The 26,610-nt window shown below is 42.3% G+C and overlaps 1 protein-coding gene and 1 gene segment (V, D, J or C); both read right to left on the reverse strand.

Annotated features, from left to right (window-relative positions):
- The window catches only part of LOC121306486 (lysine-specific demethylase 6B-like), a 665,627-nt gene that overhangs the window by 267,761 nt on the left and 371,256 nt on the right, over positions 1 to 26,610 (reverse strand). The window lies entirely within an intron of this gene.
- LOC121306513 lies at positions 88 to 754 on the reverse strand. The segment is given in 2 exon segments: positions 88 to 516; positions 688 to 754. Coding segments are annotated over 2 exon segments (384 nt in total).

Raw genomic sequence — 26,610 nt, forward strand, 5'->3', positions numbered from 1 at the left:
CTGTGTCATCACATGTTAATTTTGACTTTCAAAAGCTTGTTCCTCCAATTCCCAGTGTGTCATTTAACCCTGGGGTAGGGACCCTTTGAAATCCCCACACTAGAGTTAGACAGTGAGTTGAAGCAGGTGGTGAGATGACGTGTTCTCATGTAAGCGCAGGGGAGGCTGTGGCTAGGCAGGGTTATTGTAGAGGAGAGAGGTGATCTGCAGCACTGTGTATGCTGGCTGCACAGAAGTACACAGCACTGTCTTCAGCTGTTACTCTAGAGATTGTTAGAGTGCCTGTCTCTTTTGCATGTCCAGTTAAATTAAATCTGTCCTTGAAATTCTCTTCAGGGTATATAGCTGTATTGTGCAGATACCCAATCAGTTCCAAAGCTCCTTTCCTCATTTGCTGGTACCAGTACATGCGGGTATAGCTGCTATCACCGTGATAGCACTGGAGTTCAGCAGAGTGTCCAGGACTCACAAACAGAGAAGGAGGGGACTGAACAATGTTGATACCATCTGAGAAATCTGGACAGGGAAAGGATAAAAAAAAGAGTGCAAATTACAAATTATTACAGAAAGCAAAACCTAATCAAATTTGTAAAAAATTGTCTCATTATAATATTTCTCTAATTTTTTTAAAATAGTTTAGTGACAGTCTTGTAGCTATCTGGCTTCATATTCTTTGGAGGTTCTTACCTGGGAGACACAGCAGCAATGCCGTGAACATGATAAAAACTCCAGCCATCTTCACGTGCCTGTGCTGGAGAGAGAGGAGCAGCACAGCAGCACTGCCCGGGGCTTCACTGCAAACATACAGGAAGTGACATCACAGCAACAAGGTGAAACAAATTAATTACTGTATATCTCAACACGTTGCCAAGATGTTGGAACTATTTGCTTTGCAATGTTGCCCTCTGCTGGTCATTTCTTATTACAACATACCAGCAGCACTCAAGGGCTCAAGGGTTAGGTTGGAAAGCCAGGTGGTGAGATGACGTGTTCTTATGTGAGCGCTGGTAAGGTTGTGGCTTGGGAGGGTTTTTGTAGAGGAGAGAGGGGATCTGCAGCACTGTGCTTTGCTGGCTGCACAGTAGTAAATGGCGCTGTCTTCCTTTGTTAGATTAGAGATGGTTAAAGAGCCCCTCTCAGCTGTTTGTTTAGTGAAAGTGAATCGTGTTTTAAAACCATCTTCATAGGTTGCTGCTTGTGTCATGTAAGCAGATCCGATGAGTTTGAAAGCTCCTTCTCCTCTTGATCGCTGATACCAGTACATGCGATCATAGCTGCTATCATCATGACGACACTCAAGCACTGCAGACTGCCCAGGTCTCTCACCCACTGGAGGGGACTGCTCAAAACTGATGCCCTCCGAGGGATCTGTACAGGGAACGCAAAAGAGTTAGGGAAGATGACATAGAAATAAAATAACAGAAATAACAGATCCATTCAAAAGAGACCAACACAAAACTAGAGGAATGAATTTCAAACTGGATTCACTGAATCAAAACAGACTTTACACAGTATTTAAACAGCTCAGGACTGAAAGCTTTGAACGGGGCTCAATATATCAATTGCATCTATTCAGTGTGTTTCTTCTCTAACAATCTTTCTTTCAATGTAATACAGGGGATCCTACCTGGGAGACAGAGCAGGAATGCAGTTAAGACAATGAATCCTCCAGCCATCGTGTAGCGAGAATACAAACCAGCACGATACTCACAGCACTACATGGGAGTGGAGTTAAACAGGAAATGACAACAGCAGGCAGGGCAAAAGGGAAGGTGGTTATTCTATTGCATGACAAGTGGAACCCACTGCTGCCTTTGATGTGCACTAGGATTCCACACAGATGCTACAATAATCCATGTGGCTGTTGACACAGTAAATGGTAAAGGGTTTGCCACTTTGCCATGCTGATATGATATATTTTCTGGGCTAACGACTCACTAATGATAAGAAGCACCTACTTAAACATTAGTTAACTAATGGGCAGGTCAGGAATTAGGGAAGAAATAAAACTGAAGTTAACCGTTAATGAAACCTGATGCTGCAGTGTTAGGTGGTGTTGGAGTCTCAGTGGAGAGCAGACTGTATCTGTGCACTCTCAGTGTGTGAGGTGGTGTTGGAGTCTCAGTGGAGAGCAGACTGTATCTGTGCACTCTCAGTGTGTGAGGTGGTGTTGGAGTCTCAGTGGAGAGCAGACTGTATCTGTGCACTCTCAGTGTGTGAGGTGGTGCTGGAGTCTCAGTGGAGAGCAGACTGTATCTGTGCACTCTCAGTGTGTGAGGTGGTGTTGGAGTCTCAGTGGAGAGCAGACTGTATCTGTGCACTCTCAGTGTGTGAGGTGGTGTTGGAGTCTCAGTGGAGAGCAGACTGTATCTGTGCACTCTCAGTGTGTGAGGTGGTGTTGGAGTCTCAGTGGAGAGCAGACTGTATCTGTGCACTCTCAGTGTGTGAGGTGGTGTTGGAGTCTCAGTGGAGAGCAGACTGTATCTGTGCACTCTCAGTGTGTGAGGTGGTGTTGGAGTCTCAGTGGAGAGCAGACTGTATCTGTGCACTCTCAGTGTGTGAGGTGGTGTTGGAGTCTCAGTGGAGAGCAGACTGTATCTGTGCACTCTCAGTGTGTGAGGTGGTGCTGGAGTCTCAGTGGAGAGCAGACTGTATCTGTGCACTCTCTGGAGTCTCAGTGGAGAGCAGACTGTATCTGTGCACTCTCAGTGTGTGAGGTGGTGTTGGAGTCTCAGTGGAGAGCAGACTGTATCTGTGCACTCTCAGTGTGTGAGGTGGTGTGTGTGAGGACTGGTGTTGGAGTCTCAGTGGAGAGCAGACTGTATCTGTGCACTCTCAGTGTGTGAGGCACTCTCAGTGTGTGAGGTGGTGTTGGAGTCTCAGTGGAGAGGTGTATCTGGAGTCTCAGTGGAGAGCAGTGGAGAGCAGACTGTATCTGTGCACTCTCAGTGTGTGAGGTGGTGTTGGAGTCTCAGTGGAGAGCAGACTGTATCTGTGCACTCTCAGTGTGTGAGGTGGTGTTGGAGTCTCAGTGGAGAGCAGACTGTATCTGTGCACTCTCAGTGTGTGAGGTGGTGTTGGAGTCTCAGTAGAGAGCAGACTGTATCTGTGCACTCTCAGTGTGTGAGGTGGTGTTGGAGTCTCAGTGGAGAGCAGACTGTATCTGTGCACTCTCAGTGTGTGAGGTGGTGCACTCTCAGTGTGTGAGGTGGTGTTGGAGTCTCAGTGGAGAGCAGACTGTATCTGTGCACTCTCAGTGTGTGAGGTGGTGTTGGAGTCTCAGTGGAGAGCAGACTGTATCTGTGAGTGTGTGAGGTGGTGCTGGAGTCTCAGTGGAGAGCAGACTGTATCTGTGCACTCTCAGTGTGTGAGGTGGTGTTGGAGTCTCAGTAGAGAGCAGACTGTATCTGTGCACTCTCAGTGTGTGAGGTGGTGTTGGAGTCTCAGTAGGGAGCAGATTGTATCTGTGCACTCTCAGTGTGTGAGGTGGTGTTGGAGTCCCAGAAGGGGGCAGACACTGTAAATGCACGCTCTCTCTCTGACACAGCTGTGTTACTGTGGCAGTCTAGTTATTGTCAAAGTCCCAGATGCAGACAGAGCACTGTGCATCTTGCTTAGCACAGTAGTACACGGCACTGTCTTCAGGCTTAATATCCTTCACAGTCAGGAACAGGGACGAATCTTTACGTTCAGCTGTGAATCGACTCTCAAAATATGGCTCCTTCGTCTCTGTTTCAGAATAGAAATACACAATGAGCTGGAGCCCCCCGCCTCTCTGCTGTCGATACCAGTACATTCCATTATAGCTCGTCGTTTTCTGGGAACAGTTCAGAGTCAATGATTGTCCTTCTTCAGTGATGACATCGGGGGACTGGTCAACTGCAAGACCTAAAGAAAAAATAAAATAAAATTCAGAACAAATAGTTTAAAGCTTTCATGGTCAATGATTATTTGTATTTTTTTTGACAAATTTAATGTTTGCAAAAACGTTACCATTTTCAGAGTGTTCTTGATTGTGACATGCTACATTGCTATGCACACTGACACATTCTCAGCAAGTTGGTCTGAATGATGACTTTATAGTTCTACTGTTTATCTGTGAGTCGTGCTGTACTGCTGTCAGCCCAATGGTTCGAGATGTATTTATTTGTAATTCAGTGATTCTTACCCGATGGTAGCAGCACAAGCAGGATTAGGAGAGACATTGCTCCTCTAGGAGTGGTGTAGGACAGAACAAGAACTGAACTGCTTACAAGCTGAAGGACTCCTCAGTCATTCTTGTAGTGGGCGTCATTTATTCAGGAAGTGACACGAGGCCCTGTGGTAAAGAGAGTTCAAGGGAATAAAACAATTGCAACAGTATTCTACAAGTAGGGCACAGCTCTGAGAGCGTCATGGAAGTTCACAGGGATACTGTGCCTCGTCCACATTTCCACAATATCTCATATCGTTCCTGTTTTATATTCTGTTGTTGTGTGCGTTCCCTCTCACTCTCTCTCGTCTCTGCATAGGTCACTATTTGACCACGCTTACTAACTATTCCAGCAAAGGATTGTGAGGAAACATATTTCAATATTGCTCTAATCCTCTTTACTTGTAATGTGGCTATTTTGTTTTTATTTACCAGTATACATTTTAGTTTAGTAACTATTAACAACTATGCTACTAACATGTTATCAAATGTATCTGTTGAGGTTATATAATATATAATGATTTTTTATACTTTGTTGGCAAGTACATTGGTCTTGCCTATCTGAGCCTTCAGCACAGGTGCTTATCACCAAAACCAGGCTTCCCAGTAAGGATGAACCCAGCGGCAGGGTGGAGAAGGGGAGGTGGGGTCAAGCAACAATAACAGCATGTTCTAATCTACTTTCCTTCCAGAATAGCAATATTCTATTTTTTATTTACCAGTCATGCTGCGCCATCTGCTGTTTCCTGTCAGTAAGACAATACATGTCAAAGACCCATGCCCCTGTTTGCAGGTTGTTGTCTGCTCTCTTTGTGGGTTTCTGGCCCTGTGTCCCTGACTGCATGCACAGTACTACAAGCTGAGTGCATGCACAGTACTACAAGCTGAATGCATGCACAGTACTACAAGCTGAGTGCATGCACAGTAATACAAGCTGAATGCATGCACAGTACTACAAGCTGAGTGCATGCTCAGTAATACAAGCTGAATGCATGCACAGTACTACAAGCTGAGTGCATGCACAGTACTACAAGCTGAGTGCACGCACAGTACTACAAGCTGAGTGCATGCACAGTACTACAAGCTGAGTGCATGCACAGTACTACAAGCTGAGTGCATGCACAGTACTACAAGCTGAGTGCACGCACAGTACTACAAGCTGAGTGCATGCACAGTACTACAAGCTGAATGCATGCACAGTACTACAAGCTGAGTGCATGCACAATAATACAAGCTGAGTGCATGCACAGTACTACAAGCTGAGTGCATGCACAGTACTACAAGCTGAGTGCATGCACAGTACTACAAGCTGAGTGCATGCACAGTACTACAAGCTGAGTGCATGCACAGTACTACAAGCTGAGTGCATGCACAGTACTACAAGCTGAGTGCATGCACAGTAATACAAGCTGAAGCTGGGAATGAAGTATATTAAAGTAACTGTTAGCTAACTTTCACACATCAGGTTTTTTACTGGAATGTTTACATTTTGTGAAAAGATACCTGTGCGTTTATTTCATCTATGTGTTGTTAAGCAACGGAACTGGCAGATCAAAACGTAGACATGTATAAAAGTTTGACTCATTTACAACACTGTTTTAGACAAGGGGTGTTTGTTTGTGCATAAAACATGAACAGGGTTAATAGAGAGGGGGGGGGGGGGGGTCTAATTATTCATAAAGGGTTTCAATTGTGTTTTTGAGGTTCTGTTAACATTTTACAGGACATACACAGAGCTATTTTTAACCAGCAATATAAAATGTAATCTTGAACACAAACATATTATCGAAACATTGCAACAAGTGAATCCGTGCATGTTAAGCAGCTATAGAATTCTCGTTTCCTTACTGGAATGCATTTGCTAGCTTTTCTATCCCTCCAGTACAAGGAAAGTAACCACTTTGTTATCATTGATCTAAATAGTGCATGTTTTTCTGGGAGGGGATTTATATATTAAACCCAAATATTAATCCAGTGTCATCATTTGGTGGATGCTTGTAGAGCAGGATACTTGTAGAAGGGCTGGTTTCCTGTGTGGTTTTCTGTTAGAGTCACCCAGCTGCCTTAATGATTCTGGAGACATTCCTGTACAGACGCTGCTCCACACACTGCTATATATTCGCTTGCGCTACTAATCTCTAATCTTATCTGATGTCGTTATTATATTTGCTCTTGCTGATACCACTAGGTGAGAATTAGCAAACGCCAAGTTATACAAAGACAGTATGTAATAGTTAATATAGTATATGTTGTGTTTTTGAATTTTGAAGTTCCTGGTGTATATGGACAGCTTTTTGAGCAGCCGCTATTCTTCAGAAGGTTCATAATTCCATCTGGGGCCAAATATACAATGCTTTGGCAGTATTAGGAAATATTGCACTAGATTATGACTTCTATGTCTTTAGAAATAAGTTACTTGAGAAATTATCTAGTACTTTCTAACAGCAATTCTTCAGAAATCTATGTTTCAACTGATTTTTTAAAATGTTTGGTATTTGTTTTGTTTGTAATGTGCCTCCTTGTTCATTGAGGTACAGATGCATCTGTAACATAGGGTTAATAAGTCATTGACTAGTAACTCAAAAGTTCTTTGATCGTGCCCTTTTCTTTCAGGTCTTGCAGTTGACCAGTCCCCCGATGTCATCACTGAAGAAGGACAATCATTGATTCTGAACTGTTCCCAGAAAACGACGAGTTATAATGGAATGTACTGGTATCGACAGCAAAGAGGCGGGGGGCTCCAGCTCATTGCGCACTCCTATGTGCTGTCAAATTCCATAGAGAAGGAGTTCCAAGATCGATTCCATGCAGAGGGGAGAGAAAGCTCCCTGTTCCTTTCTGTAAAGGAGTTAACGGCTGCAGACAGAGCCGTGTACTATTGTGCAAAGCAAGATGCACAGCCCTCTGTGTGCAGCTGAGGCTCTGACAATAACCTCTTCATACAAACTGCAGCTGTGCTCCACATCCCATTAGAGGGTTCACTTTTAAAAAGTGGTTTAACGGTTTGGAGATATTTTCAAACCTCCTGAATGCTAAACGTTTCTTACAAGTCCTTTTTTATTTTACTGTTGATTGTTTTAAATTTTAATTGGGGTTAATTTTTTCACAATATATTTGGGGAGTTTCTTGTTTAATTTTATGAAAGATTTTGTTGTATTTCTTTATATTATATTTACATAAAATATGACACATTCATAAAATACCTAAAATGGTCTAAAACCACAGTGTAAATCCCAGTTTGTCTATAAAGGTTTGTTAACAGTATATGTGAACATTCTTGAACATCGTTCTCACAGGAATGCGAGGATAATTAATTAGCGCAACTAAAGATTAATAAACGGTTTTATAATTTAGATCGCTGCATGCCCATTGGCTTAATTTACACGGGGGTCGCCGATAGAGGCGTTGGAACTAGGGGTACTGGGGATGCAGTAGCACCCCTTGGCTTTGCATGGGTTCCATCATATACAGGGGTTCCAGTTTTGTTCAATGGCTTTCAGTAACCCCACTTAAAAAATGTTCCAGTGCCACTGGACGTGGGGGACATGTCCCCCTCACATTGTAGCAGTACTAAAACTTGTATTTCTCAATACTTTATTTGTATAGTCAGGATAGTAATCAGCATAGCAGTCTGCACTAGAACCCAGTGGAAACGCCAATCAGCTGAGGCAGCGTTGGAGCGCAGTGCATTATGGGAGATCTTGCACTTGCTTAACATTATGGGCACGGACGCACTTGTTGCAATGTTTCAAATAATACTTTTGTGCTCAAGATTACATTTGATATTGTTGGTTAGAAATAGCTCTGTGTGTGTCCTGTAAAATGTTAACAAGACCTCAAAAACACAATTGAAACCCTTTATGAATAACTAGACCCCCCCCCCCTGGTTATAAGTTGGTTTCTTTAACCACTGGACCACATGGCCTCTTATAATGTGGTGGAGTGGAGTGGAGCACAACCTTACTCTGTGCAGGGCTGAGGGCTGAGGGCGGAGGGTGGAGGGTGAAGGGTGGAGGGTGGAGGGCGGAGGGCTGAGGGCTGAAGGATGAGGGCTGAGGGTGGAGGGCTGAGGGCTGAGGGTGAAGGAACTCTGAGGGTGGAGGGCTGAGGGCTGAGGGCTGAGGGCTGAGGGCTGAGGGCTGAGGGCTGAGGGCTGAGGGCTGAGGGCTGAGGGCTGAGGGCTGAGGGCTGAGGGCTGAGGGCTGAGGGCTGAGGGCTGAGGGCTGAGGGCTGAGGGCTGAGGGCTGAGGGCTGAGGGCGGGGGGGGAGGGCAGAGGGCTGAGGGCTGATGAATGAGGGTGGAGGGCTGAGGGCGGAGGGCTGAGGGCTGAGGGCTGAGGGCGGAGGGCGGAGGGCGGAGGGCTGAACTCTGATGGCTGAGGGCTGAGGGCTGAGGGCTGAGGGCTGAGTGCTGAAGGATGAGGGCTGAGGGCTGAAGGCTGAGGGCTGGTACTGTTACTTGTTTTTTTTATTTTGAAATGTTCAGTATTGATTCGCCAGGTGTGTTTAAAGCCAGCCTTCAACAGTAATTCTCAGAATGTGACGTCACACTGCTGCACCCCATTATGCATTTCTGTGCGCAACGTTTGAAGGAGAAAACACACCACACCAAAAAACAAGCAAAGCCAAGAATATAATATACAAATAATGTATTTAATGCATTTATTGTCTAATTTAAAAACATATGGTTGCAGTTTAACTGTAGTTATTGGTACATATATTATCACAAGTAAATATATTAAATACACACGTTCATGATTGTCACGGTATACACAGTATTGAACTTCATGCAATAATACAATAAATAAAACTGAGTGCACCAGGATACATGTTTAATGTCTCTGAACCACAAACTCTCCAAGGAGGTTAGCAGCTGGGGGATTCGTGAATCACAGGGCGAGGCTTGGTGGTCAAATCTCAAACGGATGCCTTATCTGAGGTCTTTCAGTTTTCATCTGAAAAAAGAATAGATAGAAACACTTTTTTTTAAATATACTAGACAGATCAAGGGGATGGAGAAAAGTGAGCAACGGTCCATTTGCATAAAAGAGCAGAGGCGATAATCCATTATCGTAATATCGTAAGTATTTTTTTTTTATCATGTATTTTTTTTTTTTGCCTTGTGAAAAAATGATTGATAACTGTCGTCTGGCAAAGATGAATAAGTACGAGTTGAGCAATGTGTGGCATTGCAACAGGAACTGAAGGATCTTGAGAAGAGCGTTCGAGATTATTATGCAGTTTTCTTTGTAGTTTCATATACTGCATGACAGTAGTTCGTTTTCTGTTGCTGTTTCTGAAAACTGTGTTTGTTGCAGAGCGTGCGCACACTGCAAGACAAATATTGCATTTAAAATAAAGCATGAATTTGTAAATATATAAATTGGTGATGATCATGTTTTATCATTGTGATCATTTACAACCGATCATCAATAACCACAATGTATTTTTGCAGTTAGTGTGGGGTCTGGAGATTCACACTCACCTGTATTTGGCGGTTGACGTTCTCCAAATTCAGGTGAAAATCTTGCTTGTAGGCTGATTCTGTGTTTTCATAACCTGTTAACCAAGAGAAGCACCAGACACATGGTGAACACACAGACAGACAGTGTGTATCTGTTGTGTTGTAAAGCACACATCCTCAATGTGAGTGCGTATCTATTGTGCTGTACAGCACACATCCTCAATGCGAGTGTGTATCTATTGTGCTGTACAGCACACATCCTCAATGTGAGTGCGTATCTATTGTGCTATACAGCACACATCCACAATGCGAGTGTGTATCTGTTGTGCTGTACAGCACACATCCTCAATGTGAGTGTGTATCTGTTGTGTTGTACAGCACACATCCACAATGCGAGTGTGTATCTGTTGTGTTGTACAGCACACATCCTCAATGTGAGTGTGTATCTGTTGTGTTGTACAGCACACATCCTCAACCCCCTCCTCCAGGTGGCTTTGGTTCCATGCTACAGTTACCTGTGCAGGTGCCGGTGTCAGAGGACACACCCACCTGAGGGGCGGGCCACTCAAACTCCTCCTCATACCACTGGTTTACTAGGTCCTCCTTGCTATCTCGTTCCCTGTAGATACAACCCAGAATGGGAAAGAAAGATCAATTACACCACTGTCTTTAAGTCTGACTCCTTGAGTCAGACATGAAGAGTGATCCCAGCCTTCCTTTCTCCCCTTCATTTTTAGATCTAACCACTAGAGTCACACTACCTCCCCACATCCGTCTCTCAGCTCTAACCACTAGAGTCACACTACCTTCACCCTCCCAGTCCCTCAGCTCTAATAGCTCAAGCCACGCTGCCCCTCCCCCTTACCTCTTCTCGATGCGTCTCTTGTACCTATGATGGTAAACGAAGAGGGCAATCACAGCCAGCAAAAGGACGACCCCTGTGACACTCAGCCCTGCATAGAACCCAGCTTTGTTGACCTTTAAATAACACGTACTGTCGATATACCAGTGTGTGTTTGAGGTGGGGCAGCTGGAAAAGACACAAACAAAATTAGCTTTCAAATTAAATATCCCAAATTTTAGGAAAGGTACGGCATCTAAAGCAGAGTGTAATGATTGTGGGACACTGTGACAAAGACTAAGTTGTCTAAGATATAAATATCCCTCCGGACCAGAAAGGGTCCTTGGTAAGGTGGATAGTATGCTTGCCCATAGGCTGGTCGACTTGACGGTGGGCGGAAACAGGCGGTCCGTATTCCCTTATGATCAGGGCTGGAGCAAAGCTTTTTGACTCTCTAGGCAATGAAAGTAACTTTCAACGATCATAATATATAATATATATATATATATATATATATATATATATATATATTATATATATATCTTATATTTAGAATATAATTGCATAAAACTAAGGGGTTGATGTAATTAGTCTATACACTAAAAAGCCACAGCTGGATTTTAATGGAGCATTCCCCAGGAATGCTTCAAACAATTATTTTTAGGGATAATAGCAGGATTACCATTCCAGGAAGATTCCCCATACTGTAACATGCTCTAATAAGATCCAGATGTGGCTTTTTCACCAGGGGAAGGTTGATCAGTTTATCCTATAGATCGACAAGCATTGTGGCTTGTGCCTTCATCAGGTAATGATTTTTTGTTGGTGTAGCTGTGGTGTAAAACTCTGCAGGAACGCGCTAAAGGAACTTGTTACGGTTGCTGTTGTTTTGTTGTTCCTGCAGAAATTTTTAAAATCTGCAAAGATGAAAATCCATTCCAAATGTTCTACTTACTAGCAGGTGGGGCCGGACTTCCTCAGCGTGCATTGACCAGAGTTGCAGGAGAGGTGATCCGTGTGTCTCCGATCACACACAGAAACGCAGACAAACTGTGACCCTGAAATGTTGTAATATGTGTAATATTGAGCAAATCCGTCCAGAGCCATATCCTTGCAGGCACCTGTGGAGGAGAACACAGAAGCACAGAAGCAATTGACCGCATTAATGACAGCAGGTCTGCATGTTCTAAGAATCAAACAAGCTGCTGTTTGAACAAATGCTCACTGTTGTTACAACAACAGAAACAACAAAGATACAAAATCAAATATTTTAAAATAAACTGAGTTTCAGAAAACATTGTAGAATGACATGACGTCTTTCTTTCTTTCTTTCTTTCTTTCTTTCTTTGTAAAAGAAAATCTCACCATCTCGATCAAATCTGTTTTCCTCGACCAATATTGAATTTGGTTCTATTTCAAATGTTGGACAGTGGTTGTCTGAAATAAAAAAAGGTTCAGTGATAAGGTTGTTAGTACTAATAAGAAGTAAGAAATGTCATTTTAAAACGGTGTTAATTTTTTTAAAAGATAGGCAATAGACGGGATATTGTGCATCCATGCTCACTGCACACTTAACACAGTGTGAACCAGAGACGTTTCAGTCGTTTCATGCTAGAGTTAAATTCACGCTCCCTCTGTGAGTGCACAGGAGCTGCTATGGTACCTGCAATGCTGATGCTACAGTTTTTCAGTGCTCCTCTAATGACCTGTAAGACTGTCTCGTATTCCTTGCTGGCATTCTTTGAATTTGCAAACTTGAGTAAAACGTCATGGTGCACTGTGATGCTTCCATTCCTGAAAAACACAAGGAGAAAAGTTAAACACGTATTCTCAGTAAAAAGGTTTCTATTTTCACTTTGAATCAGGTGAAGCCTGGTTCTCCTGCCACAGTGTGGCCCTAATACATACCTGCTTGGAAAGTGAATCTACAGTGTGGTGTTGTCAGGGTGTGGGGTTCTAATGTGGCTAGTAATTCCCATCCTAGCTCACACTAAAAGCAGACTACATTTTAATCTGTTGTCCCATCAATCACTGAGCTATATTTGTTATGATACATGATGTTTTCATTCAATCTAAGATACATGCATTGGCACACAACCTGTGTGAGCAAACTCATTCATAAAACATCACCTGATATCTCGGATTTCCACACCCACATAACCAGGAATGGTGTTGTAAACATTTTCCATCTGAAAGAAAAATATATACGGTAAGGGTGTAGAAACGGATGGTTTCAAATACAGTTACAAAGGCATGTTTGTTAACTTTTAAGGGTCCGCCCAATGTTAAATACTCTGTCATCGACCTTAACTCTTTTCACATAGGTACCGCGAGAGGCAGCCCTGCTTGCGATATGTTGTTGGAAAGAGGAGATTCAGACCTTTAAAACAAGGTCCTATTTGCGTATTCTCGCTAGATGACCATATTAGGAGATAGCCCTGAATGCGAGCATTTTGGAATATTGCTGCTGCGCTGAAGACAGACCTACCTCTGTGCAGTAAACAAACATTTTCACACAAAATCTGGTAACACCTTATATTAAGGTACTGCTTATTACTGTTTAAACATCCCAAAGTACAATAGGTGGCTAAAAGCTGCCCCCTTTATAAAACTGTAATTCTGTCTATGGCTAAAATAACCCCTGTGTTATTTTGTATTTGTTTATTGTATTGTGTTTTATTTTGTCTATAGATGACGGCGAACCGTCGTGTGTTTTGTTTGTTTATTATTTATTGTATGAGGGCGTAGCTGTGTTTTAGTTTTGTTATTGTTTTGCAGCGTGGATGGGAAGCCCCTTCCACATTATAAAACCAGTGCAGAAGGTGGCCATCTCCTGAATTAATGAGGTAATTAATTTATTGCTAATCGAGAGATGGTCACCTGTATAAATACCTGCAGCTCCCTGCACTCCGGGTGGGGGTTCGGAAGTGTTGAACTGGAGAGTGAGAGGAGAGATTCATTTAAAAACAGCAGATATAGGAACAGTGAAGGCGATCGCCCAGCCTGACCTGTATTTGTATTTTGTGTTCGTGATTTATTTTTATTTAAACCTTTTATTGCTCTGTGAGCAGTGTTATTTTTGTTTAAATATTTCATTTAATTTTGGGTTATTTAATAGAGGGCGCACGCCGGGTCTTTTGTAAACTCCAGACACCTTGGTTGTTGTGTTTACTTCTTCTGGTCTGAGTCAAGGCAACGCCATTTCCTGCCACACATGGTTATAAATCATCTATAATGTTTTATTAATACTCTATAACATAGTTATTAAGCATATGTTATATATTTCTAAAACATTTCTAAAACAATGATAAGCAGCACCTCAATATAAAGTGTTTCTCAAAATCTTTACAAAATAAGAGAAATGATGACAGGATCGATATATATATATATATATATATATATTATATATATTATATATATATATATATATATATATATATATATATATATATATATATATAGATATTATATATATATATATGTATTTCGTGGATATACATAATATTTATTCACGGTATATATATATTTATATATATATATATATATATATATATATATATATATATATATATATATATATATATATATATATATATATATATATTTGTGTGTTTGTCAAAACAGGAACAACTACTGATTGCAATGATTCATAGCAATGATTCATGCACACAGCCTCAAACAATTCTAAATGAAAAAGATGCTAAGAACACAAAAGTGGTTAGAAATCATCCATCCTTCCATTCCAGAAGCAGATACGGCTTTCTCGCAAGGTTTAATAAACACATATCGACTGGAGTGGAGAACTATGGTCAATGCTGTCAGACACTATATCTTTCCCACAATCGACCTCAATTCCAAAAGATTAATTCTCAAACTGAACGCAGTTGGGATTCAAGGAAACGCATGTACATGGATTAGGGAGTGGTTAACATGTAGAAAACAGAAAGTACTGATTAGAGGAAAAACCTCAGAATGGAGTGTGGTAACCAGCGGTGTACCACAGGGATCAGTATTAGGTCCTCTGCTATTCCTAATCTACATTAATGATTTAGATTCTGGTATAGTAAGCAAACTTGTTAAATTTGCAGACGACACAAAAGTAGGAGGAGTGGCAAACACTGTTGCAGCATCAAAGGTCATTCAAAATGATCTAGACAAGATTCAGAACTGGGCAGACACATGGCAAATGACATTTAATAGAGAAAAGTGTAAGGTACTGCACGCAGGAAATAAAAATGTACATTATAAATATCATATGGGAGATATTGAAATTGGAGAAGGAATCTATGAAAAAGCCCTAGGAGTTTTTGTTGACTCAGAAATGTCTTCATCTAGACAATGTGGGGAAGCTATAAAAAAGGCTAACAAGATGCTCGGATACATTGTGAAAAGTGTTGAATTTAAATCAAGGGAAGTAATGTTAAAACTGTACAATGCACTAGTAAGACCTCATCTTGAATATTGTGTTCAGTTCTGGTCACCTCGTTATAAAAAAAATATTGCTGCTCTAGAAAGAGTGCAAAGAAGAGCGACCAGAATTATTCCGGGCTTAAAAGGCATGTCATATGCAGACAGGCTAAAAGAATTGAATCTGTTCAGTCTTGAACAAAGAAGACTACGTGGCGACCTAATTCAAGCATTCAAAATTCTAAAAGGTATTGACAGTGTCGACCCAAGGGACTTTTTCAGCCTGAAAAAAGAAACAAGGACCAGGGGTCACAAATGGAGTTTAGAAAAAGGGGCATTCAGAACAGAAAATAGGAGACACTTTTTTACACAGAGAATTGTGAGGGTCTGGAATCAACTCCCCAGTAATGTTGTTGAAGCTGACACCCTGGGATCCTTCAAGAAGCTGCTTGATGAGATTTTTGGATCAATAAGCTACTAACAACCAAACGAGCAAGATGGGCCGAACGGCTTCCTCTCGTTTGTAAACTTTCTTATGTTCTTATGTTCTAATTCTCATCCATATTTTCACACCAACCATACCTGCTTCTTAAATTCAGCGGAGAAGTTTCTGTACTCCTCAGATGAATTGTTGTTCAGTTGCGGAATGAATTTGCCTTTAATCCTTATTGACACATTTGCAGATCTGTTGACAGTTTCTGTATAAAAAAAAAAAAATAATGACATGCATTCATGCACACTATGTATTTCCCCTATGTGCCATTTTAATCAGCTTCCCTGAGCTACATTGAAGCTTACGAATGACAGTCATGGTGCCTTTAGAGAATGTAAAGAAAGTAGGCCATTTTAAGTGGAAGTTGAGTGTTTACATAGTAAAAGAAAACTATGGAGGTATAAGTAAGCACTTGAGATTATATTTTAGGGCAGAGATTAACATTAATTTGAGATCATGCAGCTCATATTATATTATGAGATCCCAGTGACTCATAGTAAAATGCCTTGCTTTTGCAGATCTACAGCAGCCTAATGTTCTTCAGGGTTTCCTACACAGCACTGGACACTCAACAGGCAGGTAACACACAGACTGCATTAAACTAGCTGAAGACAGATGAAACATTAAACGGGTAGACTAGCACAGCCCTACACAGAGTAGAGAGGGCAGAGACTCAGAGAGTGTCAGGGGAGTTGAGATGAAAATGAAACACATGATGCAGGACATAACAATTCACTCACCAATAGTAAAGGAAGGAGGGGCGGTAGGTTCAGGGGCAACTGTAGAAACTGGAGCAGCTGACAGAGGAGTGGTTGTAAGAGGGGTTGTAGTTGTTAGAGGTGTAGTTGTTGCAAGATGCGTGGTTGTAAGAGGGGTTGTTGTTAGAGGTGTAGTTGTAAGTGGGGTTGTTGTAAAAGGGGTTGTAGTTATTAGAGGTGTAGATGTTGTAAGAGGGGTTGTTGTTGTTAGAGGTGTAGTTGTTGTAAGAGGGGTTGTAGTTATTAGAGGGGTAGTTGTTGTAAGTGGGGTTGTTGTAAGAGGGGTTGTTGTTAGAGGTGTAGTTGTTGTAAGAGGGGTTGTTGTTGTTAGAGGTGTAGTTGTTGTTAGAGGGGTTGTTGTTGGGGTTGTTGTAGAGGGGTTGTTGTTAGAGGTGTAGTTGTTGTAAGAGGGGTTGTTGTTGTTAGAGGGGTAGTTGTTGTAAGAGGTGTAGTTGTTGTAAGAGGGGTTGTTGTTAGAGAGTTGTTGTAAGAGGGGTTGTTGTTAGAGAGGAGGGGTGTAGTTGTTAGAGGTGTAGTTGTTGTTAGAGGGGTAGTTGTTGTAAGAGGTGTTGTTGTTAGAGGTGTAGTTGTTGTAAGAGGGGTTGTAGTTGTTAGAGGGGTAGTTGTTGCAAAAGGAGTGATTGTAAGAGGGGTAGGTGTTGTAAGAGGGGTTGTTGTTAGAGGGGTAGTTGTAGGAGGGATTGTAGTTGTTAGAGGGGTAGTTGTTGCAAGAGGGGTTGTGGTTGTAAGAGGGGTAGTTGTTGTAAGAGGGGTTGTTGTTGTTAGAGGGGTAGTTGTTGTAAGTGGGGTTGTTGTAAGAGGGGTTGTTGTTAGAGGTGTAGTTGTTGTAAGAGGGGTTGTTGTTGTTAGAGGTGTAGTTGTAAGTGGGGTTGTTGTAAGAGGGGTGGTTGTTAGAGGGATAGTTGTTGTAAGTGGGGTTGTTATTAGAGGTGTAGTTGTTGTAAGCAGGGTTGTTGTAAACAGGGTTGTTGTAGGAGAGGTAGTTGGTGTAAGAGGGGTTGTTGTTAGAGGTGTAGTTGTTGTTAAAGATGTACTTGTTGTTGTTAAAGGTGTACTTGTTGTGAGAGGGGTGGTTGTAAGAGGGGTTGTTTTTGTTAGAGGTGTAGTTGTTGTAAGAGGGGTTGTAGTTGTTAGAGGGATAGTTGTTGTAAGAGGGGTTGTTCTTGTAAGTGGGGTAGTTGTTGTAAGTGGGGTGGTTGTAAGAAGGGTTGTGAATGTTATAGGTACGCTAGCTGGAAGAGTGGTTGATGAGAAGAGTGTGGTTGTTAGAGAGGTAGTTGTTGTAAAAGAGGTGGTTGTGAGATGAGTTGTAGTTGTTAGATGGGTATTTGTTGTAAGAGCGGTGGTTGTTGTAAGAGGGGTAGTTTTTGTAAGAGGGGTAGTTAGGAAAGCAGTTGTAGTTGTGAAAGAGGTAGTTGTTGTAAGAGGGGTTATGGGTGTTACATGGGTTGTTTTTGTGTGAGAGATGGTTGTTGTAAGAGGGGTGGTTGTCAAAAGGGTTGTAGATGTTATAGGTGCACTAGCTGGAGGGGTGGTTGATGAGAAATGGATTGTTGTTAGAGGGGTAGTTTTTGTAGTTGTAGTTGTAGCTGTTGTTAGAGGTGTAGTTGCTGTTAGAGGGGTGGTTGTTGTTATTAGAGGGGTAGTTTTTGTAAGAGGGTTAGCTGTTGTAATAGGGGTTGTTTTTGTTAGAGGTGTAGTTGTTGTAAGAGGGGTTGTTGTTAGATGGATAGTTGATGTAAGAGAGGTAGTTGTTGGAAGAGGGGTTGTAGGCCTTAGAGGTGTAGTTGCTGTTAGAGGGGAGGTTGTTGTAAGAGGGATTGTTGTTAGAGGGGTAGTTGATGTGAGAGGGGTTGTTGTTGTTAGAGGTGTAGTTGTTGTTAGAGGTGTAGTTGTTAGAGGTTGTTGTTAGAGGTGTAAGAGGGGTAGTTGTTGTAAGAGGGGTTGTTGTTGTTAGAGGGGTAGTTGTTGTTAGAGGAGAGGTTGTTGTAAGAGGTTGTTGTTAGAGGGGTTGTTGTTGTTAGAGGTGTCGTTGCTGTTAGAAGGGTTGGTTGTGTAGTTGTTGTAAGAGGGGTTGTTGTTAGAGGTTGTTGTAGAGTTGTTGTTAAGAGGGGTTGTTGTTGTAGAGTTGTTGTAAGAGGGGTTGTTGTTGTAAGAGTTGGGTTGTGTGTTGTTGTAAGAGGGGTTGTTGTTGTTAGAGGTGTAGTTGTTGTAAGAGGGGTTGTTGTTGTTAGAGGTGTAGTTGTTGTAAGAGGGGTTGTTGTAAGAGGTGTTGTTCCCCAACAACAACAACATTAGAGGGGGTATCTCCCCCAAACATGGGGTTTCCACCAACATTCTCCCAACAACAACATGTTCCCCATCAACAACATGTTCTCCCCCAACAACAACAGTCTCCCCACAACAATCTCCCCTGTTGTCAAGGTTTCTCCCCAACAGAGGTCGTTTCCCCATCAACAACATTCAGTTTTGTACAACAACAAGTCTCCCACCACAACAACATTTTCCCCCAACAACAGGGTGTCTTGTGTCAACAATGTCCCACATCAACAACATTCTCCCCCAACAACAACATTCTCCCCACCAACAGCGGGTCTCCCCACCACCCGTTGTTGTAAGAGGGGTTGTTGTTGTTAGAGGGGTAGTTGTTGTTAGAGGGGTTGTTGTTGTAAGAGGGGTTGTTGTTGTTAGAGGTGTAGTTGTTGTTAGAGGGGTAGTTGTTGTAAGAGGGGTTGTTGTTGTTAGAGGGGTTGTTGTTGTTAGAGGGGTAGTTGTTGTAAGAGGGGTTGTTGTTGTTAGAGGTGTAGTTGTTGTAAGAGGGGTTGTTGTTGTTAGAGGGGTTGTTGTTGTAAGAGGGGTTGTTGTAAGAGGGGTTGTTGTTAGAGGTGTAGTTGTTGTAAGAGGGGTTGTTGTTGTAAGAGGGGTTGTTGTTAGAGAGGGGTAGTTGTTAGTTGTTGTAAGAGGGGTTGTTGTTGTTAGAGGTGTTGTTGTTGTAAGAGGGGTTGTTGTTGTTAGAGGGTTGTAAGAGGGTTGTTGTTAGAGGGGTAGTTGTTTTAAGAGGGGTTGTTGTCGTAGAGGGGTGGTTGTTGTTAGAGGGGTTGTTGTTGTTAGAGGGGTTGTTGTTGTAAGAGGGGTTGTTGTTAAGAGGTGTAGTTGTTGTTGTTGTTAGAGGTGTAGTTGTTGTTAGAGGGGTTGTTGTTGTAAGAGGGGTTGTTGTGAGAGGGGTTGTTGTTGTTAGAGGTGTAGTTGTTGTAAGAGGGGTTGTAGTTGTTAGAGGTGTAGTTGTTGTGAGAGGGGTTGTTGTTGTTAGAGGGGTTGTTGTTGTAAGAGGGGGTTTAGTTGTTAGAGGTGTAGTTGTTGTAAGAGGGGTTGTTGTTGTTAGAGGTGTAGTTGTTGTTAGAGGGGGTTGTTTAAGAGGGGTTGTTGTTAGAGGTTGTAGTTGTTGTAAGAGGGGTTGTTGTTGTTAGAGGGTAGTTGTTGTGAGAGGGGTTGTTGTTGTTAGAGGGGTAGTTGTTGTAAGAGGTGTAGTTGTTGTTAGAGGGGTTGTTGTTGTAGTTGTTGTTAGAGGGGTAGTTGTTGTAAGAGGGGTTGTTGTTGTTAGAGGTGTAGTTGTTGTAAGAGGGGTAGTTGTTGTAAGAGGGGTTGTTGTTGTTAGAGAGGGGTTGTTGTTAGAGGTGTAGTTGTTGTAAGAGGGGTTGTTGTTGTTAGAGGGGTAGTTGTTGTAAGAGGGGTTGTTGTTGTTAGAGGGGTTGTTGTTTAGAGGTTGTTGTTAGAGGTGTGTTGTTGTAAGAGGGGTTGTTGTTGTTAGAGGTGTAGTTGTTGTTAGAGTTGGTTGTTAGAGGTGTAGTTGTTGTAAGAGGGGTTGTTGTTAGAGAGGTGTAGTTGTTGTAAGAGGGGTTGTTGTTAGAGGTGTAGTTGTTGTAAGAGGGGTTGTAGTTGATTAGAGGGGTTGTTGTTGTAGAGGGGTAGTTGTTGTTAGAGGGGTAGTTGTTGTAAGAGGGGTTGTTGTTGTTAGAGGGGTAGTTGTTGTAAGAGGTTGGTTGTTGTTGTAAGAGGGGTTGTTGTTGTCAGAGGGGTTGTAAGAGTTGTTGTTAGAGGTGTAGTTGTTGTAAGAGGGGTTGTTGTTGTTAGAGGGGTAGTTGTTGTAAGAGGGTTGTTGTTGTTAGAGGTGTAGTTGTTGTAAGAGGGGTAGTTGTTGTTAGAGGTGTTGTTGTTGTAAGAGGGGTTGTTGTTGTTAGAGGGGTAGTTGTTGTAAGAGGGGTTGTTGTTGTTAGAGGTGTTGTTGTTGTTAGAGGTGTAGTTGTTGTAGAGGGGGTTGTTGTAAGAGGGGTTGTTGTTGTTAGAGGTGTAGTTGTTGTAAGAGGGGTTGTTGTTAGAGGTGTAGTTGTTGTAAGAGGGGTTGTTGTTGTTAGAGGGGTTGTAGAGAGGTGTAGTTGTTGTAAGAGGGGTTGTTGTTGTTAGAGGTGTAGTTGTTGTAAGAGGGGTTGTTGTTGTTAGAGGTGTAGTTGTTGTTAAGAGGGGGTTGTTGTAAGAGGGGTTGTTGTTGTTAGAGGGGTTGTTGTTGTAAGAGGGGTTGTTGTTGTTAGAGGGGTAGTTGTTGTAAGAGGGGGTTGTTGTAAGAGGGGTTGTTGTTGTTAGAGGTGTAGTTGTTGTAAGAGGGGTAGTTGTTGTTGTTGTTGTAAGGGGTTATTAGAGGGGTAGTTGTTGTAAGAGGGGGTTGTTAGAGGTGTTGTTGTTGTTAGAGTTGTTGTGAGAGGTGTTGTTGTAAGAGGGTTGTTGTTGTTAGAGGTGTAGTTGTTGTGTAAGAGGGGTAGTTGTTTAGAGGGGTAGTTGTTGTAAGAGGGGTTGTTGTTGTTAGAGGGGTTGTTGTTGTTAGAGGGGTAGTTGTTGTAAGAGGTGTAGTTGTTGTAAGAGGGGTTGTTGTGTAGAGAGGTTGTTGTTGTTAGAGGTGTAGTTGTTGTAAGAGGGTTGTTGTTGTTAGAGGTGTAGTTGTTGTAAGAGGGGTTGTTGTTGTTAGAGGTGTAGTTGTTGTAAGAGGGGTTGTTGTTGTTAGAGGGGTTGTTGTTGTAGAGTGGGGTTGTTGTTGTTGTTAGAGGTGTAGTTGTTGTAAGAGGGGTTGTTGTTGTTAGAGGTGTAGTTGTTGTAAGAGGGGTTGTTGTTGTTAGAGGGGTAGTTGTTGTAAGAGGGGTTGTTGTTGTAGAGGGGTTGTTGTTGTAAGAGGTGTAGTTGTTGTAAGAGGGGTTGTTGTTGTTAGAGGGGGTTGTTGTTAGAGGGGGTAGTTGTTGTAAAGAGGGGTTGTTGTTGTTAGAGAGTGTTGTAGTTGTTGTTAGAGGGTTGTTGTTGTTGTTGTTAGAGGGGTAGTTGTTGTTAGAGGGGTTAGTTGTTGTAAGAGGGGTTGTTGTTGTTAGAGGTGTAGTTGTTGTTGTTAGAGGGGTTGTTGTTGTTAGAGGGTTGTTGTTAGAGGTGTTGTTGTTGTAAGAGGGGTTGTTGTTAGAGGGGTAGTTGTTGTAGAGTGGTTGTTGTAAGAGGGGTTGTTGTTAGAGGTGTAGTTGTTGTAAGAGGGGTTGTTGTTAGAGGTTAGGGGTTGTTGTTGTTAGAGGGGTAGTTGTTGTAAGAGGGGGGTTAGAGGTGGTTGTTGTTAGAGGGGTTGTTGTTGTAAGAGGGGTTGTTGTTGTTAGAGGTGTAGTTGTTGTAAGAGGGGTAGTAGTTGTAGAGGGGAGGGTTGTTGTAAGAGGGGTTGTTGTTGTAAGAGGTGTAGTTGTTGTAAGAGGGGTTTGTTGTTGTCAGAGGGGTGGTTGTTGTTAGAGGGGTGGTTGTTGTAAGAGGGTGTTGTTGTTGTAAGAGGGGTTGTTGTTGTTAGAGGGGTTGTTGTTGTGTAGTTGTTGTAAGAGGGGTTGTTGTTAGAGGTGTAGTTGTTGTAAGAGGGGTAGTTGTTGTAAGAGGGGTTGTTGTTGTTAGAGGGGTAGTTGTTGTAAGAGTTGTTGTAGAGGTGTAGTTGTTGTAAGAGGGGTTGTTGTTGTAAGAGGGGTTGTTGTTGTTAGAGGTGTAGTTGTTGTAAGAGGTTGTTGTTGTTGTTGTTGAGGGGTAGTTGTTGTAAGAGGGGTTGTTGTTAGAGGTGTAGTTGTTGTAAGAGGGGTTGTAGTTGTTAGAGGTGTAGTTGTTGTAAGAGGGGTTGTTGTTGTTAGAGGGGTAGTTGTTGTAAGAGGGGTTTGTAGTTGTTAGAGGTGTAGTTGTTGTAAGAGGGGTTGTGTTGTTGTTAGAGGTGTTGTTGTTGTTAGAGGGGTAGTTGTTGTTAGAGGGGTAGTTGTTGTAAGAGGGGTTGTTGTTGTGAGAGGTGTAGTTGTTGTAGAGGTGTAGTTGTTGTTAGAGGGGTAGTTGTTGTCAGAGGGGTGGTTGTTGTTAGAGGGGTAGTTGTTGTTAGAGGGTGTTGTTTGTTGTTTCCAGAGGGCAACAGATTGTTGTTGTCCCCAGACAACATTCTCCCATCCAATCTCCACATGTTGTTGTTGTTGTGTACTCCCCAAACACAGTTTGTTGTAAGAGGTGTTGTTTTTGTTGTCACCAGAGGGTTGTTCCCCCAAACATTGTTGTTGTTGTGAGTGTAGGTGGGGTGTTTTGCCGCCAAAGGTGTGTTTGTCCCCAACAACCAGATCTTGGTAGTTTGTTAGAGGTACCAGTGTTGTTATATAGAGGTTGTATTGTTTCAACAACATTAGTGTTGTAAGAGGGTTGTTGTAGTGAGGGTTGTTGTACAACAAGGTTGTTGTTAGAGTGTAGTTGTTGTAAGAGGGGTTGTTGTTGTTAGAGGTGTTGTTGTTGTTAGAGGGGTTGTTGTTGTAAGAGGGGTTGTTGTTGTTGTTAGAGGTGTAGTTGTTGTAAGAGGGGTTGTTGTTGTTAGAGGTGTAGTTGTTGTAAGAGGGGTTGTTGTTGTAAGAGGGGTTGTTGTTGTAAGAGGGGTTGTTGTTGTTAGAGGGGTTGTTGTTGTAAGAGGGGTAGTTGTTGTAAGAGGGGTAGTTGTTGTTAGAGGGGTTGTTGTTGTAAGAGGGGTTGTTGTTGTAAGAGGGGTGTAGTTGTTGTTAGAGGGGTTTGTTGTAAGAGGGGTGTGTTGTTAGAGGGGTTGTTGTTGTTAGAGGGGTAGTTGTTGTAAGAGGGGTTGTTGTTAGAGGGGTTGTTGTTGTTAGAGGGGTAGTTGTTGTAAGAGGGGTTGTTGTTGTTAGAGGTGTAGTTGTTGTTAGAGGGGTTGTTGTTGTAAGAGGGGTAGTTGTTGTGTTGTTGTAAGAGGGGTTGTTGTTAGAGGTGTAGAGGGGTTGTTGTTAGAGGTGTTGTTGAGAGGGGTTGTTGTTGTTAGAGGGGTTGTTGTTGTAAGAGGGGTAGTTGTTGTAAGAGGGGTTGTAGTTGTTAGAGGTGTAGTTGTGGTAGTTGTTAGAGGTTGTAGTTGTTAGAGGTGTAGTTGTTGTAAGAGGTGTAGTTGTTGTTAGAGGTGTAGTTGTTGTAAGAGGGGTAGTTGTTAGAGGTGTAGTTGTTGTAAGAGTGTATTTGTTAAGAGGGGTTGTTTGTTGTTGTAAGAGGGGTTGTTGTTGTTAGAGGTGTAGTTGTTGTTAGAGGGGTAGTTGTTGTAAGAGGGGTTGTTGTTGTAAGAGGGGTTGTTGTTGTTAGAGGTGTAGTTGTTGTAAGAGGGGTTGTTGTTGTTAGAGGTGTAGTTGTTGTTAGAGGGGTTGTTGTTGTAAGAGGGGTTGTTGTTGTAAGAGGGGTTGTTGTTAGAGGGGTAGTTGTTGTAAGAGGGGTTGTTGTTGTTGTAAGAGGGGGTAGTTGTTAGAGGGTGTAGTTGTTAAGAGTTGTTGTAAGAGGGGTTGTTGTTGTTAGAGGGGTTGTTGTTGTTAGAGGTGTAGTTGTTGTTAGAGGGGTTGTTGTTGTTAGAGGTGTAGTTGTTGTAAGAGGGGTTGTTGTTGTAAGAGGGGTTGTAGTTGTTAGAGGTGTAGTTGTTGTAAGAGGGGTTGTTGTTGTTAGAGGGGTTGTTGTTGTAAGAGGTGTAGTTGTTGTTAGAGGGGTTGTTGTTGTAAGAGGGGTAGTTGTTGTAAGAGGTGTAGTTGTTGTAAGAGGGGTTGTTGTTGTTAGAGGTGTAGTTGTTGTTAAGAGGGGTAGTTGTTGTAAGAGGGGTTGTTGTTGTGTTGTTGTATTTGTTGTTAGAGGGGTTGTTGTTGTTAGAGGTTGTGTTGTTAGAGGGTGTAGTTGTTGTAAGAGGGGTTGTTGTTGTTAGAGGTGTGTTGTTGTTGTAAGAGGGGTTGTTGTTGTTAGAGGTGTAGTTGTTGTAAGAGGGGTTGTTGTTGTTAGTTGTAGAGTTGTTGTTGTAAGAGAGGTTGTTGTTAGAGGTGTAGTTGTTGTTAGAGGGTGTTGTTGTTAGAGTGTTGTTAGAGGAGGTGTTGTTGTTAGAGGGGTTGTTGTAAGTGGGTAGTTGTTAGAGGGGGTTGTAAGAGGTGTTGTTGTTGTAAGAGGGGTTGTTGTTGTTAGAGGGGTTGTTGTTGTTAGAGGTGTAGTTGTTGTAAGAGGGGTTGTTGTTGTAAGAGGGGTTGTTGTTGTTAGAGGTGTAGTTGTTGTAAGAGGGGTTGTTGTTGTTAGAGGGGTAGTTGTTGTAAGAGGGGGTTGTTGTTAGAGGTGTAGTTGTTGTAAGAGGGTTGTAGTTGTTAGAGGTGTAGTTGTTGTTAGAGGGGTTGTTGTTGTTAGAGGGGTTGTTGTTGTAAGAGGGGTTGTTGTTGTTAGAGGTGTAGTTGTTGTTAGAGGTGTAGTTGTTGTAAGAGGGGTTGTTGTTGTTAGAGGTGTAGTTGTTGTAAGAGGGGTTGTTGTTGTTAGAGGTGTAGTTGTTGTAAGAGGGGTTGTTGTTAGAGGTGTAGTTGTTGTAAGAGGGGTTGTTGTTTAGAGGTGTAGTTGTTGTAAGAGAGTTGGTTGTTTAAGAGGGGGTAGTTGTTAGAGGTGTAGTTGTTGTTAGAGGTGTAGTTGTTGTAAGAGGGGTTGTTGTTGTTAGAGGTGTAGTTGTTGTAAGAGGGGTTGTTGTTAGAGGGGTTGTTGTTAGAGGTGTAGTTGTTGTAAGAGGGGTTGTAGTTGTTGTAGTTGTTGTAAGAGGGGTTGTTGTTGTTAGAGGTGTAGTTGTTGTTAGAGGGGTTGTTGTTGTAAGAGGGGTTGTTGTTGTTAGAGGTGGGTTGTTGTAGAGGTGTAGTTGTTGTTAGAGGTGTAGTTGTTGTAAGAGGGGTTGTTGTTGTAAGAGGTGTTGTTGTTGTTAGAGGGGTTGTTGTTGTAAGAGGGGTTGTTGTTGTTAGAGGGGTTGTTGTTGTTAGAGGGGGTTGTTGTTGTTAGAGGTAAGAGGGGTTGTTGTTGTTAGAGGGGTTGTTGTTGTAAGAGGGGTTGTTGTTGTTAGAGGTGTAGTTGTTGTTAGAGGGGTTGTTGTTGTAAGAGGGGTTAGAGGTTGTTGTTTAGAGGGGGTTGTTGGTTGTTGTTGTAGTTGTTGTAAGAGGGGTTGTTGTAAGAGTTGTTAGAGGTGTAGTTGTTGTAAGAAGAGGTGTTGTTGTTAGAGGTGTAGTTGTTGTAAGAGGGGTTGTAGTTGTTAGAGGGGTAGTTGTTGTAAGAGGGGTTGTTGTTGTTGTTAGAGGGGTGTTGTTGTCAGAGGGGTTGTTGTTGTTAGAGGTGTAGTTGTTGTAAGAGGGGTTGTAGTTGTTAGAGGTGTAGTTGTTGTGAGAGGGTTTGTAGTTGTTAGAGGTGTAGTTGTTGTAGAGGGGTTGTTGTTGTTAGAGGGGTAGTTGTTTAGAGGTGTAGTTGTTGTAAGAGGGGTTGTTGTTGTTAGAGGTGTAGTTGTTGTAAGAGGGGTTGTTGTTGTTAGAGGTGTAGTTGTTGTTAGAGGTTGGTTGTTGTTGTTAGAGGGGTAGTTGTTGTTAGAGGGTAGTTGTTGTTGTTAGAGGTGTAGTTGTTGTAAGAGGGGTTGTTGTTGTTAGAGGGTGTAGTTGTTGTAAGAGGGGTTGTTGTTGTAAGAGGGGTTGTTGTTGTTAGAGGTGTAGTTGTTGTAAGAGGGGTTGTTGTTGTTAGAGGTGTAGTTGTTGTTGTAGAGGTGTAGTTGTTGTAAGAGGGGTTGTTGTTGTTAGAGGTGGGTTGTTGTTGTTAGAGGTGTAGTTGTTGTTAGAGGGGTTGTTGTTGTTAGAGGTGTAGTTGTTGTAAGAGGGGTTGTTGTTGTTAGAGGTGTAGTTGTTGTAAGAGGGGTTGTTGTTGTTAGAGGTGTTGTTGTTGTAAGAGGGGTTGTTGTAGTTGTTGTTAGAGGTTGTTAGAGGTGTAGTTGTTGTTAGAGGAGTTGTAGTTGTTAGAGGTGTAGTTGTTGTAAGAGGGGTTGGTTGTTAGAGGGTAGTTGTTGTAAGAGGGTTGTTGTTGTTAGAGGGGTTGTTGTTGTAAGAGGGG

Source organism: Polyodon spathula, chromosome 48 (assembly GCF_017654505.1).
Source record: "Polyodon spathula isolate WHYD16114869_AA chromosome 48, ASM1765450v1, whole genome shotgun sequence".
In the NCBI taxonomy this organism is placed as follows: Eukaryota; Metazoa; Chordata; class Actinopteri; order Acipenseriformes; family Polyodontidae; genus Polyodon; species Polyodon spathula.